Here is an 18,269-nt window from a genome sequence, read left to right on the forward strand (position 1 = left end):
CCAATCATCCAGTCATTATGAGTTTCAGTTTCCGCGTATATTTATCTGCAGGTTCAGCACATTCTGTCTGGGTTTCACATCCTAGTCATTGAATGCGAATCTACCAGTGGGAACATAACGGTGAGTGGGAAACTCATGTTCATGCAATAAATAATATGCAAAACCAAAATTGCGTAAAACTAAAAATAGTCGTAAAATAACGCTCAGAAAGTCATGATGAAAGGAGCGCTGCTAACGGTAATTAACAATTAAATACAACAGAGGCTTACGGCGCACTGACTATTCAAATGGGCCTAGGCTTTATTTTATAGACTAGAAGATATTAGTATACAGATAGTGCTGTACAAACGCTTATGCAGGCTTTTAAGAACAATTTTACATCCATACTTGAATCTAACTTACTTTCCTCAGTACGTTATTATTTTGTATTATAAATATTACACTGGTTCTGCTCTTCTTGTAGGAAGACATTTTCTATGGATTAAAGGTTTTGTTAATGGTAATAACCGAATAAAGTAAAAGCTAACGAAAGAAGGACTTAGGCTTTATCTCATAAACTAAAAGACGGCGCTACAAAGGATATCTCTACTTTAAATATTTGAAATTGAAATTTTTAAGTGTATTTATTTCATTAAAATTCATTTGCTTGATTTATAACTGCTTAATTAATTCCTTTACTTTTTCTCCTTTTTAAGTATTATGCATTCATCTTTATCATAAACTGCCTCCATTTGGTGTACATATAAGAGTAATTGTTAGTGCATGATAATGTCTCCTGTGTTTATACACAATAACACAAAATATCTTTTAATGAAAAGGAAAGTTTTAATCTTCTGTGTTTATCATTTTTTCATGTTGAAGTGGAACTGCAGAGAGTATTTGTGATTTGCTAAACATTTAAATTAGGTTTAAAATATTTGTTAAATGTTTTATAAATGTTTAAGTAAGAACAACTATTTAATGTTCCAAAAAGTTTTACATAAAAATGTATATAAATGGTTTAAAAATATTAGAATGCAAACATTACTAAAACACTACTTTGATGGGCATAATAAATATTTAAAAAACAGTTGCTGCAAACATTTTGCAAACATCTCGCAAGAAAAAATTTTAAACGTTTATAAAAATGTTTAAATGCTATCTGGGCTTATTGGCACCCTGTAGGACTGACCTGTAGATATTATTTCAAATGCATATCCAGCCATCATAAGTTTCAGTTTCCGGGTATATTTTATTGAGGAATAATCACATTATGTCTGTTTTATATTAGGGTCGTTGCAGAATAACAATCTACCAGCAGTAAAGTGTGCTTTAGGGGGATATTAAAGTTGAGGGGGAAACTAATGTTCACTTAATCATATATATATGAAATAAAAGGAATACGTAAAAATAAAAATAGTGGTGTGATTGATATGTCGTAGAATCACGCTCATTTAGGAACATGCTGTCAGTGTTGTGTGTTTTGTGTTTATGAAAACATCTTTCTAGTTAATTAGCAGTTTTCCAATACTTTTCAAACTATAAGTTCATGATATGTCCACAACGTGTTATGTCATTGTAGCTGCCATTATTATACACAGTCACAGAGTGTAAAGATCAAGAATGTGAGGTTGTGAGTCATACATGCAGCGGTTCGCTTCTCGTGGGGATTACAGAAGAACCGACTATTCAGATGAGCTTAAGCTTTATTTTGTGGAGTAGAACATGCGGTACAAACGCTGACTGATAAGTCTTTTAAGGATAATATAACAATCATACAGGCCTACCACTTAAATTCAATTTTTATTATGCTATTATTTAGTATTATAATATTACATTCGTTCTGCTCTTCTTGTACAAGAGAACATGTCTATAATTTAAAGATTTAGTGCTAACGGAAATTACCGATTAAATGAAGTAGAAGCTTACCAAGAACCGACAATCCAGATGGGCTTAGGCTTTATTTTATAGACTAGAAGAGAGCGTGACAAAAGGTAACTGATACCGGCATTTTAAGAACAATTTCACATAGTATAGTATTTTATTATTTAATAATGTCAATGTTACCCTTTGTATGGTATGTACTTAAATCTGTTCATTTGCTAGTCTTTTCAGTAATGTGCAGTGAAACTCATGTTTTGAGCTAAATAGAATTTATTGCTGATGACTCAATCTCCTACTCTCTCACAGTCTTTATAATTATTATTGTCTTATTTTTATGTATTCTTGTCACCATCAAAACTCATGTTAAAGAAATATGATAAGTACTTCAATAATCACACAAGGTGTGTTGCAACCGAAAGATTTTTGTATTATTTTAATAAATTCTTTTTGGAATCATACTTCTGATATACCGGTAAAACTTTATCAGTGATATCTGCACAAAGATGGGAGGTTTACATTAATGAAATGAGCCATTTACATATTTGCGTTCAAATGCCATGCTATAATTAACACGGTGTTTAATGATCAAAACGATTCATTTTAACAGATTATTTTGTTAGCTTTGTTAGACTTTTACAACATTAATTTGATGTTTTCTTTAGCTTTTTGACTTTGCATTTTCATGTTCCCTGTTGAACACACACACACCTACACTTTCTTTGTCTTACAACTGGTGATGCTACTGAAACAAATATTCAGCCAAGTGCTTTTAACCAGTCAGCAGCAATCGTGAACAGAGAGGAAGACCTCACCACGCTGAACATGACTATCGTTAGCCTCGCCTACAAGTTGAAGGGTAAGAAGACTACTCATTTGACAAATGATAATGATCAACTTTATTTGTCCCAGTGAGCAATTTGAACATGGGAAGGTGCTATAGCCCATTTGGGTACGTTCACCTGCTTTCTATGACACACTCTCTGTGTCCAGCCATCAGATGCCAGGTCATCTGCCACAGACCTCATTCACACCTGCTTTGATGTCAGAAGTGCACGGTTGGCTGGCTTTCGCCCTTCAATCCCCTTCATTTAAATCAAATGTCGGATAAATGCCTGTGCACAGGGTTATTTTATTTACGTGAGGTTTTTTTGTTTTTTGTTTTTTGTTTTGTTTTGTTTTTTTATTTTTATTTTTTTTGTTGTAGACAATTTTAGTTAAGGGTTTAAGGGTTTAATTGTGGGCCCTTTTAGTGTCCCACATAACAATCCTAAATAATGATAGCTTAACATAAATAACTAGTATTAGTGTTGCAGTAACAAGGTAATTAAGCTATTGACTGCTTTTTGTCCTCCAAGCATGTTTTAATGTCAGCATTTTGCATGATAAACCCTTTGCGCTTTTCTTGAGAAATGTCTGCTACAACTCTCTGTCGGTTTCGAATTTTTTTTTAATAAAAATCTGGGGAACGTTAATAACAGTTGTTAACGATGGATAAAAAAGCAGTATTCATTCTTCATTCTTCCAAATCAATTAACTGGTATCTGTTATGGTGATCCCCCTTTACTGGTCGACGGGAGGAACAAATTGATGCGACAGTTGACAAAGAGCACCATCCACGTGAGGGCAAAGAAGCATTGCATGAAAAGACCAGGGCATTCCTTCACATTTTCAAGCCACTTTTTCGATCATGGCATTAACCTCCATAATAGGCGACACTGTTTCACGGATGCAGTTTGAGATTCCTGGCTGCTTAGTTCCTTCAAGTATACAAGTACAAAGTCGTTAGTTCTACTTTCTCTGTAAGAGATTCATAGCAGCCCCCTTAGGCACTTGCTCTTGAATTCCTGCATTATTCTGTATATATCAGGAATGTCTCAAATATGTGCAGCGGGATTTTAAAAAATAGTAAGCTTTAACCCTAAGACCTTCATTCTACAATTTGGTATACAAATCGTTTTATTGAAGTATTAGACACCAGAAAAAAATAATAAAACGTTGTGACGAAAATCAGTAGCTGCTCGACGACAAGACAGATAATATATCTTTCATACAGTACTGATATATTAAAACTAATAAAAATGGTTGAAGAGCAAAGAAGAGAAATAATTAAGCTACATGTTTCACTTTTAAATATTTTTGTCTTCCTTCTCAATAGATCCATAATTGACACTCAGTTTCTTTCTCCTCCATCCCGACTTACTTATTTTTGAACAAAGATGTCAGTTACTAACTCTGACTTTCCATTTATTGTCTTTTCTTCCGATGTTTTCGAAGGTCATATATGAGACGATCCTAGCATCAATCCCGTCTGCTCAGAGTGAAGTTAGCATCATCATCTGACAGGTCAAACTCAGGTGACTCATCACCATCTGAAGCTTCAAACACTGTCTTGTAACTGGTTGTCCGTTGTCTGACAGGTATAACTCTTTTAATTAATACACAATTAAGTCTTACCTCACAACCTTTGTAATTTATAATATTTGACGTGGAGATAGCTGTTTGTCCATATTTTTCAAATGTTTTTATCATACATCAGAAATGTCTAAGTCTTCTTTTACCTAAACATACGACGCTAATTAACCATTAAGGCTGAAGTACAAGCGCAATTAATTTTTTGATAAAAAGATTTTACTGTAATTGTAATTTTTTATAAATTTCTCAGCTTAATGTGTGGCCTCATAAAATGGCTAGTGAAAGATTTGCCTCTTAATATCAAACTGATCTTTGGAAAGTATTTCATCTTTTCTGAAAAATAATATTATTATGATGAAATTAAAAGCCAATTTACAAGTAATATCCATAACAAACTTTTTGTGTTTGTATATATTGCAGGCATTACCACCATGAGCTGTGAAATTAAGAACGAGAAGTGTCCGTTTCAAATACAATGCTTATTTCCCACGGCTGCTGATAAACGACCTTTTACTCTTTACTTTTATTCTCCCCAGGGACGTCAAGGTAAGGAATTTGAGAGCCTTGTGCTTCACTGACCATATATGTAATCTTCATCCATGCTTATTAAAAGAAGAAAGATCAATTAGATCAATACTTTTGATTTCTACGAATAGCTGTAAAACAAATTCTTCTTATAGAGATGAGAAAAAATCCTATAATTAAAGACCTTCCCAAAATGCTGACAGATATTGCGATCACTTCGTTCACAACATTTATTAATGCCTGGAACACAAAACAACAGCTGGAAAAATACAAATTGAAAGATTGCTATTGTACTAGTTGTCTGCGCAAATCAGTCTATACTCTACAGTTTGTACTCAGAAATGTGTGATAAAGACTTGCGGGCAGAGCGTGGATTGGATCACAAGACATGACGTAGCACGTTAATCACTAAACGTTAATAAGTTATTTTAATTCATATTTTTACTTTTAACTTCTTCCGCAGAACGAGTGCTTGTCTGTGCGTACAACGGACACCATGGATGCTATAACAAAAACGGCTTCGAGGCCACACATGAAGGTTATAACAGTGTCACCATCACAGTTCCTGACACATTTGCAACAACCAAAGGCTCATTTGGCTGCCAGAAAGGAGACATTCCTATGGTTAAAAATTGTTTGTACAATCCTCAAGGTAAGATTTTCTCAAGTTGTAAAATATTGTTTTGGAACACAGTACTGCAACTTTAAGTGGCTAACAGACTAACACATCAAATGCTAAATAAAGCTTAAAGCTCCTGACAAGTTATTGAAAAATAAATCTATCAGAAGTTTGTAACAAAATAAGTCCTTAATTTTAATTATTTGTTTTGACAGAATTCAATATAGACCAAAACTTATGCCGGGAATTCGGGAAATTTTTTCCCGTTTGATACGGTCAGCTTGCATGTGCTTTAAAATCGTAGCACTCAGCGTAACAAAACCATGAAATAAATGAAATTTAAACACAGAACAGAACTCTGATATTCCATAAAGAATTTCTTGAAAAGAGTAAGATGTTTTAGTGTAAAAATGAGTAAATGTAACATTTTTTGCTATTGTTAATAGTTTTTAGCAGGGTTGTCCATGGGACATATTTTTCTATCCCATCCCATCCCATGGCAATTTATGCCTGTCCCATCCCATCCCATCCCATGGGACGTTTCCCGTGGTAATAACATTCCTATGGACAACACTGCGCATTGCACTCATGTTAACAAAGTCATGGCATAATGAAACTGGAATAAAAAAGTATTTTCCTGTGCTTAAAAAGTCTGACAATGCAAATTTCAGCGTAAATTTATTTTACAATATCACGTATCGTGGGAAATACAAATGTGTGCTGTCCCATCCCATCCCATCCTATGGGACGTTTCCCATGGGATTCCCATGGGATTCCCATTCATATGGACAACACTGGTTTTTAGTCTACAGACAGAAAATATAGTGCTTAATTTTGTTGCTTAAAGTGTTAAATACAAATTTAGTGAACTATTTACGTTGAATTGTACATTTAACAATAGTTTATGTTGCTGATAAAATTATCAACTGACACTACACATAGTCAAGGTTAGCCATCAGGCCGAAGAATATTTAATCCCATACGAGATGAATGTGAGAGTAACATCCCAGGCTCTACCTTGTGATTTGTAATGTTCACACATTCTGATGAACCTTTAGTGGCAACATGCATTTTACACATTTAAAATTATAAATTTCTAAAAGCTGCATTTCTAAGTCTAATGCCCTAGGCATAATTGTGGCAGTGTTATCTAAAGAGACTAAAATTAACTAACGGCGAGCTTTCTTTGAAGTATCTGATATTACTTCCTTCGCTTTGAACTATAATAGTTATCTTTATCTTGTAATTTTTCTTAAAATCATAGATCAAAAAACTTTCTTGCGCTTGTTGGCCCGTCTATAAATTAAGCATTCCATGAAAAGAATTATGGTAACCTTATTTAAGAAATGGTTCTTTAAATGTTTCTTAGCTCTAAAGCTTATAGTTTACTTTTAATGTTAAGTTTTAAACTTTTCTTTAAAATGCAAAAGCTTTCTTTTAAATTCCCAATTCTTGTCAAATATCTGCACCCAAGAGCGTCTCGACCTGACATTGCCTAAAGTTCTCTCTTTATGAGGTAACAACTATCACTATTTTGCAACAAACAATGGGTATTTTTTCACTGGACTAGATTCCGTAGTCAGCTGTCTAAATACGGAAAATTCGTAGCGGGATGCAAGTCTGTGTTGTGTATCTCACCTTTTATTTGCAAGTGGCTTTGCGTATATATTAGAAGGTCTGTGATGACCTTTCCTATCGGGTGGGGACATCTATCCGTATCTACAGTACACACTGATAGCAATGGAACTACGCTCTTGCTCACAATGTTTTTGATGTTTTGTGATGTGATCTCCAGTGCTATGATGGTTATTAGGGTGAGTTTCATAGCGACACCCCTGCAACTTTCAATAACAAGATAATATTTTGTACTTCTCAGGACCTAATATGAAATAGGCAGGGTGTTATAAATATGAAGGGTGTTACATGTGAAAGCCCACCCTTTGTCATGTTGCCTCTAATTTCCTTAGTAAGATCTGGTACACATCGGACTGCAAGTCCGTTAACAGGAGAACTTTACTACATGGTCATGCCATGTCTGTTCTCTAATAGCAAAAGCATTAACTATGCAGATATAAAGTACAGAACAAGCATACACAATTACATTTTTTTTTATAGTTTTATACCATTATGTTAAAACCAGTTTTCACTTTCAATGCCAGGATGTAGTATTATGTATTATTCAATTATTTTCAGGAATCTGCGATAATATTAGCAGCACTGAATCTGGAACCGCTCTTGAGACGGCTACAGAAGGTAGGTATATTTCTTATGTCTATTGATGGTTTATCCAACACTGCCAAGACAACGAGTTCTTTCTTCACAGCATGACTTCATTATCTGGAAGACTGTTTAAACAATCCAGCTCTGCTTACACCTTCTTGCTCTTTTCAAAGAAACATTTCTTGAATTATTAAATACATGTACAAGTAAACAGATTAAGCACCATTCACCATTAAACAGATAAATAGATTGATCGCATCACAGTCTTTATATGTTTATGCGTATTAGACGATGTTTACTCATTTGTAACCATGTTCTGCTGTGTCACATCACCGCCTCATCTTCGTGCTTTGGTTTTCACTAGACTGGGAGTTTGTCTTGCTGTGCAGTGCACTGTGCTTGTCTTTTTAACGGGGAAGCTCGCTGTACAAGTAGACTGTTATTACTGTACAACACCTTGAGTCCTGCTGATGTCGGAGGAACATGCTATATTAATACACATTATCATCATCATCATCATCATCATTATTATTTTACCATCAACATACTATATACATATACAAGTGTGTGCAAAGGGACAAGCTCAAAATTAACTGTTCATTAAAAACTGTTCACTACGGTGTAAAACAATACCATAAACAGACATAGTGTACTGTAGAGTCAAATTAGAATTGTTATTATGACAATTTGTGTGATAAGCTAAAAACACATTTCTCTTGCTCTCTCCCCTATACCCAATACTTTCTTTACATCATTTATGTGAGTTAACAGTGTGCACAAACATAATAAAAACTTCTAGGTGTGAACACAAGAAAACAAATTAATGTAAAGTATTAAATATGTTTGATTTAATAAAATCCTGACTGCTCATGCATACCTGTCACCGTGCACCTGTTCTCTTCATTTTCTATCAAAATACCTCCCAATAATACTTAATAATATTATTAAATGCATCAATCTGATTTTTGTTTTTGACAAGAACAATGTTTATTCATTTCAAGTTCATATGCAGTTATCAAAGTGTGATTCCTGGAGGAGTAACTTGTGCTAGCATCATATTTCCTGTGCAACCCTGTGTGAAATTCTTTTTTCTTTCAATTACACCTGCCTAATTTGTTTTGGATTACCTAATAAGTGACTGTTCATGCAGGATTTAGATGTAAAATTTTTTGTTTCATTTTGATCTCTTATTATTAGTTTAAATTTTTTTCTATCTCGTACACTTATTTTTTATGATTTTTTGAAATTGGTAAATTTCCATGCGGACGAGGGGAATGTGTCCTCGTTAAACCCTGCCGTGGAGAAAGAGTTAAAGATTTCTGTTTTTTTAATGGTGCTTAAGCTTACAGTTGTTTAGGAGATTTCAAGTTAGAGCAGGCACGCACATACACACACGCCCACACAAACAAGCATGAAATTATCAGCACTTTTTGATACAAAAACATGCAGGTGATAGTCATTAGTCAATGCTTTGACGTTCCTGTGTAAATTCATGTGATAGACCTAAAACTGACATTGATGGAAATCTCTCTCTCACTTTCTTTACTTTTATTCAATTCTTACCTTATTCATCTTAAGTATTTTTACAATTATATAACTGTGAACTAAACTGCGTATATTTATAATACAGAACAATAAACATAACAGCATCAAAGGCTTAATCATGTGAATAGATACAGTCCTAAACAAATCATTTAAACATTTTAATGTCGTAGTTGTCGAGGGTAATACTATGTTAATACCCTTTCATATGACCATAAAAGTAGAACAAAGATTGCCAATTGCTACAAATAACTATAAAGTTGTATTACTATTCATTATTCTAAATCAGAATATAATGTATTAGTTAGAAGGAAGGGGTTTTGTATAAAAAGTTATCAATTAAAAAAAATGACTAGCAGGCAATTTGGTGACTCAAACCAACAAAGCCTGGTCTGCACTTATGGTAGGCTTGGACTGGATTGTCAGTATTAATGATTGTTACTTTTGCAGTTATTGCGCATTTTATGTACCGTTCCATAAATTAAGATGCTGCATGGTATTTAAGAGAAAGAAGATAAGAGAAAGTAGACACCCTACTCGTTCTCTTGGGCATTTAGGCATTAAAAATGTTTGAAAATAGTTGTGCTAATCTATTTTTTCGATGAAATTAAAAAGCATTCTATTGTGTTTTATGACTATTGGGCATAATAAATGTTTTTTTCATTCAAGAGATAATACAACTAAGTTAACATATCTTTTCAACCTATAACATTTGCTTCTAATTTTAGTGATTGACTAATTGTCTAATATCAGAAATATGGTCGTGAATGCTCTGGATAGCTGTGTGCCTGAGAAGGAGAAGAGCTGGTATACAGCTGAGTGTTGTCAGCAAAGGACTGGTCAGATAGAGAGTGAGATTGAATTAGAGCAGGGATGCACAACCTACGGCCCGCGAAACTTCTGCCCATAGTGCAGGAAATCGGCATGTTAGTAATAAAAGAAGACCTTAAAAAAACGAAAAAAAGGAAGAAGAAGTATTTATCCCCACGTAGGGGCGTCTCTCAATCTTTTTTTCGATGGACGAACATTTCGATTCAGTGCTCCGACTTGGTGTCTCTACGATGCAGTCGGACATTCAGAAGTTGATTTCGGGAAAACAACTTCAAATATCCCACTAATTACTATATAATTAATGGTAAGTACAAGTTATTTCTAATAAAAATGTATTTTTTTTTCGTATTTTTGCGGTGAAGCGGCCCGTGACACGAATGTCGGAAATATATATGGCCCCCAGGCCCAAAAAGGTTGGGCATCACTGGGTTAAATCATTCCAAGGCCCCATGTTTTTGCGAACCAAGGATGTACCTTTTAGGTGTCAACATGGAGAACATAAGGTCGATCCAAGGATCCAGGGAATACCTAATACCCAGTGCTCCGACTTGGTGTCTCTACGATGAGGCCGGACATTCAGAAGTTGGTTTCGGGTAAACAACTTGCAATATCCCATTAATTACTACATAATTAATGGTAAGTACAACTTGTTTCTAATAAAAAATGGTATCTGCTCTATATTTTTTTCCTTTTTGTATTTTTGCGGTGAAGTGGCCCGCGACACGGCTGTCCGAAATGGATATGGCCCGCAGGCCGAAAAAGGTTGGGCATCACTGAATTAGAGTATTAAGCGGTTTCATGTACATGATAAAGAGGATGGGACCAAGTACAGAACCTTTGGGGACCCCTGAGCGTATAGAGGTTGGTGGAGACACGCAGCCATCAACTATCACTGAGAGATATGACTGAAACCAGTCAAGTGGGGATCTGAGATGCCATAGAGAGTATTGAGTCTGTGAGTACTGAGTCTATGAGTGAGATTATTAAGGACTATAGTACCAAAGGCAGTAGACAGCCCTGCGTACCGTAACGCGGGCGCTCACTCACGCTCTAGAGAGCCTGTGATACCCTTCGCCCACCGTGGGCGCCTGTTAAAATGGCGGCTGACAGCGAAGTAGAGAATATAATTTTGTTTATGGGCATATTTGACAACGACGACGAATTAATAGAAGCAATCTATTGCAGCGCCAAACAATATACTTTTAGTTGCATTCATTTGGGAACTAAAAGAGGAAAAAGTCCATGAGAATTAAAGATTATGTGGAAAGAACAATGCGGTAGTCAAGCATATCACGTAAAAACAAACGACGAGTAGACTTTCTGTTGTTGTCGTCCCGATTCGAAGTTTCAAGGTCGAAGGCAAATTCATCTACCATCTCTAGAAAAACATGACGATGAAATCTGAACTTTAAATATCCTTCTTTGTCGTTGCATATATCTATCTATTGCAAAATACTTATTTATTAGAAGATCCACCGTGAATATCATCTACACGTCTAAATTTTACAACCATGGCGGCCATCTTTGCGCCCGTGGCGTAGTACCTCTCAAGCAAGTACGCGTGCGCCCGCGTGCGCTCACTCAACTTTCGCTGCGGTACGGCCCGCCCGTCGTAGGCGCCCGCGTGCGCACGCGTGCGCCCGCGTTGCGGTACGCAGGGCTTGTCTAACATGGCGAGAAATGAGAAGTCACCTCTATCAAGAAAAGACAAAATGTCATTTGTCAGAGCTGTCTCAGTTCTACAAAAAAGGCAATAAGCAGACTGTGATGGAGAAATCCAATTGACAGATTTAAGATAGGATTTCAATTCCTTGATAACTACTTTCGCGAAGATTTTGAAAAGAAATGTCTTTTGAGACTAGGCGGTGATTGTTTCACTAAGGCTGTTTTGAAGGTAGTTGAGAAGATGCCAGAGGACAAGCTATTTCTGTGAGGGCAGAAAGTAGGAAGTGGAGGTAATCTACCAGTAATGGGGTAGGATTTGGGTCCAGGGGACAAGTTGTGGGTTTTGAATTGAGTATGATGGTCCAAAGCTCACTTTCCGAGATCGAATGAAAGAAAGAGAAAGAGAACTTTGGCCTTGTCAGATTGTCGACGTGGGTAGCAAGAGCTGAAGGGTGCACAGGCAGTTGATCATGTTTAAGCCAACTGTGAGTTTAGGAGTTGTTGCCAATGGTATTGCGACATTTATTGCTTATGACCTTGTGCTGAACCGCTTTTTAAAATTATTATTCAGCATAGAATTGAACAATACATTACTACAAAGGTTTAAAACCCAAACGGTAGATTTAACCAGATAAGAGGTAGATAAAACTAGATGAGCAAATACTTTCATGCCGGCATTAGGTTTTGGATACAACATTAGGTTAATTGAAGGAAATTTTTTCAACAAAAAAAGGATAGTAAATCTAGACGAGTTAAATTAGCAACTTGTTAAACTAAGAAAAAAGTCAAAAGTACTTGCTTTTTACTGATATAAACTTTACAAAGGAGATCTAAAAAGTATGTGTTTATAGGCATTTGTCACAAGTACATGTACACTAAACAATAAAAAGAACTATTAAGAGGCCTTTTCATTCCAGAGGTCTTTAACAAAATGTTTTGGTTTTTCGTTTGTGTTCGATTAGTGAGATTTTCTTCTGGAGCTCTACCTTTTATGATGATATGTGTTTCTGTTCTTTCAGGTGTCAACCCTACAGTTCTTGTTGGTGTGATTCTAGGATTAATCACCGTCATTGCGCTTATCATCTTCATCAGCTGTCAGCTGCTCAAGAAATACAGACCTAAGAGTATGACAGCATTTTTCCCAATTGATATTATGAAATCACAGTTTAAATGAAAACACGAATGAAAAAAATGGTTTCTCTATGATCGGGTCAATTTCATTTTTAAATAATAGTTTAACATCAGTAGATAATTATGCTTAATTTTCAATATAAGTCATGAAACATCAGCATTCTCACCTGTCACTAGAAAAGGATTAAAATACCTGCTGGGCTGGAGAGTTTAGTTGGGTACAAGTAGTATTTTTAATTAACAGGGAGTCAGTTAAGCTAATCTCTCATGTCTTCTCAGATAAACAGAGCTACGGTTGTCGTGTTCAATAGGCGATTTTTCCCAAGAAAATGAAATGGCTGATTTTGGAATACAAATTTACAGGTTTGAACTTTATTTAGAAGCTTCGATTAAAAGTAAAAATAAATAGATAAAAGGTCTATACCAAATTCACTCGAGAAAGTGGTAAATAAAGCAGAGATCTGATCTGTTTATATCTTTGAACAAAAATAATCCAGTGGCATTTGTAGTCAGCAGTCAGTGTCTTTAGGTAATGACAGCAAGTACAAACTCTATCTGAATGTTGAAGAGAACATTCAGCAACATTAAATAGTGTGCTGGTCAGTTTTCTTTTATCACGGATTGCATTCTGTCTCTTTAACTTCAGCTTCTTCAGAAGATGCCAATAATAGCAATACCACCCTTTTCTCACTTCCTTCTTCTCCAATAATCTAGGAATGATTAAGAGAACATCACTAATATGCTTACCATGGGTTTTTGTCCTAAAATACTACCGAAATGTGTTTTTCTGATACTTTACCGTCTATTTGCAGTGGTTTTGGCCGACGGCTTGGGTTAATTCTTAATAATTATGGTTAAAAACCATGCACATATAATTTCTTAATTCAACTAAACTTTAAATAATGGATAAGAGAAAAGCATATACCTTTCTAAATCTTTAGCACCAAGATCATGCGTCACATTTAGTCTTCAAGTAGCCACACATTAGTAACTAATGTAGGAATTGTATTTTGAAACAAAATTTAACATTGAAATGATTTTTTTTTTTAGGTTATAGCCGTTTCAAGGAATGTCTGACGTAAGTTGAATGCTTTCTTGTCTAGTTTGTGTCTAGTTGAATGCTTTCGTGTCTAACTGAAATTTATGGTTAATGACCACAATAAAAATGTGATTTTACTATAATTGTACACGTGTATGCCACTCAGTAATTAAGCCTCTGTATCAGACAGTTTTTTTATCAGATTTCGGATAAATCGATTAAAGAGTGATTTGACCCTGGTTTTACTACAATAGTATTTTATTTTAAATGAAAAAAGACTTACAGGAAAAGGTACAAAGGCGACATCTAAAATAGCATTCCATGAGAGCAAATCAGTGAACTACAACCAATCGCAGGATGTCTAACAGTGTCTATCAACCCAGTTCTTCCAACAAGCGACTTTTTTCTCCTTTCTTAACTCACATTCTAACCGAACGGCTAATCAAAGACTGAAGCAACAGAAGAAGTCCTGATCAAGATGGGACAGTGCCAAAGTTATTTCTCCAGGTGCTTCACACAATATACATGTTGTATCTATACCCTTGAGCCAGTACTCTATAGACTCAGACAATCATTCCAAAGCACATAAATCGTAATATATCACTTTTGACTAGTGCTGTAACATGTACAGTAACCATACATTTTCCTTTATTTAGATGCATCGTTCCTCCACCAGTCATCGTTATCGAGAAATTCCAGAACACATTCTTGAGAAAGAACACAAAGGCTACCGTGTAAACCAAATGACGACTGACCCTGTCTCATTTAGCGTCAAGGGAGGCAATATGGAAACAAATGACCTGATCCATGGGTATGGAAAAACACTGTTCACAATTGGTTTATGTATATTGTAATGAATTTGAATAATAAACGAAAGGGTTACCTACCTTGTCATAAACAACGCGTAACTATAGAGATACAATATCTCCATGGTGTGCTTCCTTGCGTGCGTGATCGCGTTCTTATATGTGTATTAGAGTATATGGATGAATGTTGGTACGCTTTATTTAAAAAAAAGTTATTTCTTGACATTATCTATTCTCTAGGGACATAAGAGGTGAGAATATAAAAAGACTGTACTCTTCAGATGATAGTATCAACGATGATCTCGGTTGTCAGCAATCTGAAAATACAATCTAAATAATTGTTGGCATTATAAACAACTTGCAAAGTTATAGGTGCTCACCACCGTAAAAAGCAGACCGTTTCTCATCACAGCAAATATCCAGTTTTTGTTTCTCTCTTTCTTCTCAGCACTAAACTGTTCTCAAACTAAGTTCATTTTTAGTACTCACACTGTACCTTTGCCATCTTCTTGTTTTCTTTCTGATCCGTAAGATCTTAAGATCTCTTGATTTTGTTTTTAAATTGTTTTATTCTTTATAGGGATGACGAACTGACCAATTCCCAGACGGCCAACGCCGACCAGGAACACACATCTACTGACAACGAGAACAATGGCGATTCTTCTGGGAAGCAGACTTTGCCTGCTCTATTCGTCAATAGCACAACTTCCTCAAACGCGCCTCTCCTTGAACAGTTAATTTAACTGTTGTTCAAATCCATCATAGCCTCATCACCAGAGAGTATAATCTCTGGGTTTCTATGGGGCTAACATCCTACACACAGTTGGAAAAGATATTAAAAAGTAATTCGAAGGTGGGGGGAGAGAAAGTAAATAACACATAAGCAAACCTGATATTTTGTTTGAATAATAATTTAGGAACGCCTCTCTGTCTTTCGATTTCTTTTCCTACTTTGCCTTCTGATTTGAAGAACTGAATGATCTGAATAATTAGGCCAGAGAGACTATTTTAAGAGATTATGTTGTAAAAAGTAATGCAGACAGCAGAGAGGTATTTTGATGCTTAATTTTCCCGGTGATAAAAGAGTAAGTGATATATGAGATGCTAACGGAAGAATGTATTTTACCCAGAGAAAAAAATTGTGTAACACATCAGTAATGGGGAAAGGACGATACACCTATTATCTTGAAAAACGTTTTCTGTCATGATATCAGTTCTTCTTTACAAAGAAAATGAAACTATCCTGATTACTTCCTACTGCGTGTAACTAGTCACTGTTTCACAAAAGTGGTAAAGCACTTTTGATTGTAGAAATGACTCACTGTTTACAACCTCTTGAGAGCCTTGTTATGGATTGCAGATATCCATCAGTAAGTTGAAGGAAGATTTTATTATATATGTGAATATTTGAAATCTTGACATTTAGCATAGTACAGACGATTGTATTCCACCACATGATCGTTTCTCTGCCGTCTTAAGCCTGACTTTATCGCCTGATATGTGTACTTGATATGTTTGAGAGAACAGACTTCCTATGGTATCTCTCATACAATATATTATACAGACTCTTGACCAGAGTCGTGTGCGGGCAATATGTAAGGTACGCTGATGATGAGGTTAATCTGTAAAAAAAAGTCAGAATCGCCTGGTTTACTGTGTGCCCCAGCTAAGAGAGTGACTGTGATAAGAATCCCTCATGTCTTCTGGGTTACGTATGTTCCAATTACTTCCCTTAACACATTTTTTCCTAAAATTTCTTATGTTTATGCTTCCCCAAATCCAACCCTCGTCCATGGTCGTGGGAGGTGGAAGCGAGCAGAGTAAAGATTTTTATCTGAAATGAGCGGCTAACGGGGCTCTGGTGAAAGTTCCCCTGGCCTAGAAATCCAGGACTGGATCACTAAATGCTCAAATAACAAACAGGAGAGATGTACTAACATAGTTTGGAGCGAGAAAGCAAAACGTAATCCAAGGTGTAGCCTGGAAACTAAAATGTATGTGCATGTATCTTTGAATCAAGCCCAATGAACTGCTCTTTGCCCACTAGAGCTTGATGAACAAGAAGCTACAATACCATGTAAAAATGTGAGCATGGCGTGTGATTCCAGTGACATTAAGATCAGCATAGAAAACGTTTCAGTGGATTACTAGAAACTTTGGACTTAAACATCAACGACATGCTATTCAAGCAAACGTCAGAGTAAAACTATTTTTAATTAAGATAATAGAACCTACGAACAGGGCAATCTCATACAATACAAAAAGTTTTATTACAAATATTACCTTTATTTAACCAATCACATGATTAAATGAAAGTAGCAATTTCCCAAAAGATGTTTTTGTGTTATTGCTAACACCTTATATTTTATAGTAATGTATCTTTGCGGTTTGTTTCTTCATTAGACTGACTTTATCTTCTTCTACTGTGTGTATTGTGTACTGTCTTTTTATGGGGAAGCGCTCTGTGCAAGTGAACTCTCATGATTGTACAGTATTTTGGGTCTGGTTACTACTGGCGAAAGGTGCTATACAAATGCAATTATTATTGTATTAAATATAACTGCTGTTTTTATTGCCCATGTATTCTATAGCCTGAAGCTTAGTGATTAAGTGTTTTATGTCTCCTAGTCTGTCACTATTAGCTCGTGTATTAATGTTATATCTTCAGTTAGCATAGACAGGGAAAACCGTTTTGCTTGAGATGAAGTAGATTTGTGTGCTGGGGTGGGTTCTAGAAGGTCATTCATGTTTGGTTTTTATGCATGTATGTGCATGCCAAAATAACCATACATATCATCATCATCATCATTCCTTGCTACTCCTCGAGGAGCATAGGGCCGCAACAACACCTCGCCAGCGGACCCGGTTTTGGGCAGCCCCCCCCCCCTCAGTTGGGCCCATGTGGTTCCGGCAGCCTTTGCCTCGCTCTCTACTGATCTTCTCCAAGTCTGCTTTGGTCTCCCAACTCTCCTCTTCCCCTGCGGGTTCCAGTCAAGTGCCTGCCTGGCAATGGTGTCAGCTGGTTTGCGAAGGGTGTGTCCTATCCAGCCCCACTTGCGCTTTTTGATGTCTTGACTAGTGGCTCCCACAGGCTGCTGTTGGAGATCCTCTCAGGCCTTGGTCGTCAGAAGATGAGTCGGCGAGCATACATATACGAATGTACAATGTTTTTTAATATTATATTGATCATAGATCACAGAGTGAAACAAATCCATGATGCGTTAAAATCAACTGTATTCAGATATAACACAACAGAAGTAACTATTAAAAGAAAACAGGATTCATATTTTGATTCTGATTAAGATAATGTGTGATCAACACACAACTCTATACAGAAAGTGATTAAAAAGGTGATAAAAGTCTAAGAAAAAAACAATGCCAGCTATTTTATAATATACTAAGGAATAATGGTAAGTAAAACGACGGTGAATCTTTTTGAAAATTATCTTACGAGATTTGTAATGTTGAATCACATCTCATGGGTATTAGGTATTCCCTGGATCCTTGGATCTACCTTATGTTCTCCATGTTGACATCTAAAAGGTACATCCTTGGTTCGCAAAAACATGGGGCCTTGGAATGATTTAACCCAGTGATGTCCAACCTTTTTGGGCCT

General features: G+C 35.9%; 1 protein-coding gene across 3 annotated transcripts; it reads left to right on the forward strand.

Annotated features, from left to right (window-relative positions):
- The first annotated feature begins 27 nt into the window (after positions 1-27).
- LOC112568073 lies at positions 28-17,530 on the forward strand. Of its 3 annotated transcripts, none has more exons than XM_025245099.1 (10): positions 28-120; positions 2,623-2,719; positions 4,138-4,280; positions 4,696-4,821; positions 5,264-5,452; positions 7,613-7,672; positions 12,697-12,801; positions 13,859-13,886; positions 14,504-14,658; positions 15,234-17,530. In XM_025245099.1, exons 4-9 carry the CDS (start codon positions 4,707-4,709, stop codon positions 14,583-14,585), a joined length of 579 nt encoding a protein of 192 aa, XP_025100884.1. In that variant the 5' UTR covers positions 28-120; positions 2,623-2,719; positions 4,138-4,280; positions 4,696-4,706; the 3' UTR covers positions 14,586-14,658; positions 15,234-17,530. The 3 variants fall into 3 exon arrangements, with proteins under 3 accessions (XP_025100884.1, XP_025100885.1, XP_025100882.1); XM_025245097.1 differs by lacking the exon at positions 28-120 and adding an exon at positions 1,951-1,973; XM_025245100.1 differs by lacking the exons at positions 28-120; positions 13,859-13,886; positions 14,504-14,658; positions 15,234-17,530 and adding an exon at positions 13,088-13,849 and having other exon boundaries at positions 1,104-2,719.
- Positions 17,531-18,269: the final 739 nt, after the last annotated feature.

This window comes from Pomacea canaliculata, linkage group LG7, assembly GCF_003073045.1.
Source record: "Pomacea canaliculata isolate SZHN2017 linkage group LG7, ASM307304v1, whole genome shotgun sequence".
NCBI classification, from domain to species: Eukaryota; Metazoa; Mollusca; class Gastropoda; order Architaenioglossa; family Ampullariidae; genus Pomacea; species Pomacea canaliculata.

Bases quoted from the DNA above. Each gene is read 5' to 3' on its own strand.
- LOC112568073 (XM_025245099.1), top strand. From the start codon at position 4,707: ATGAGCTGTGAAATTAAGAACGAGAAGTGTCCGTTTCAAATACAATGC. The intron at 4,822-5,263 runs GTAAGGAATTTG...CTTCTTCCGCAG, and splicing joins TTCTCCCCAGGGACGTCAAG to AACGAGTGCTTGTCTGTGCG. The intron at 5,453-7,612 runs GTAAGATTTTCT...AATTATTTTCAG, and splicing joins TTGTTTGTACAATCCTCAAG to GAATCTGCGATAATATTAGC.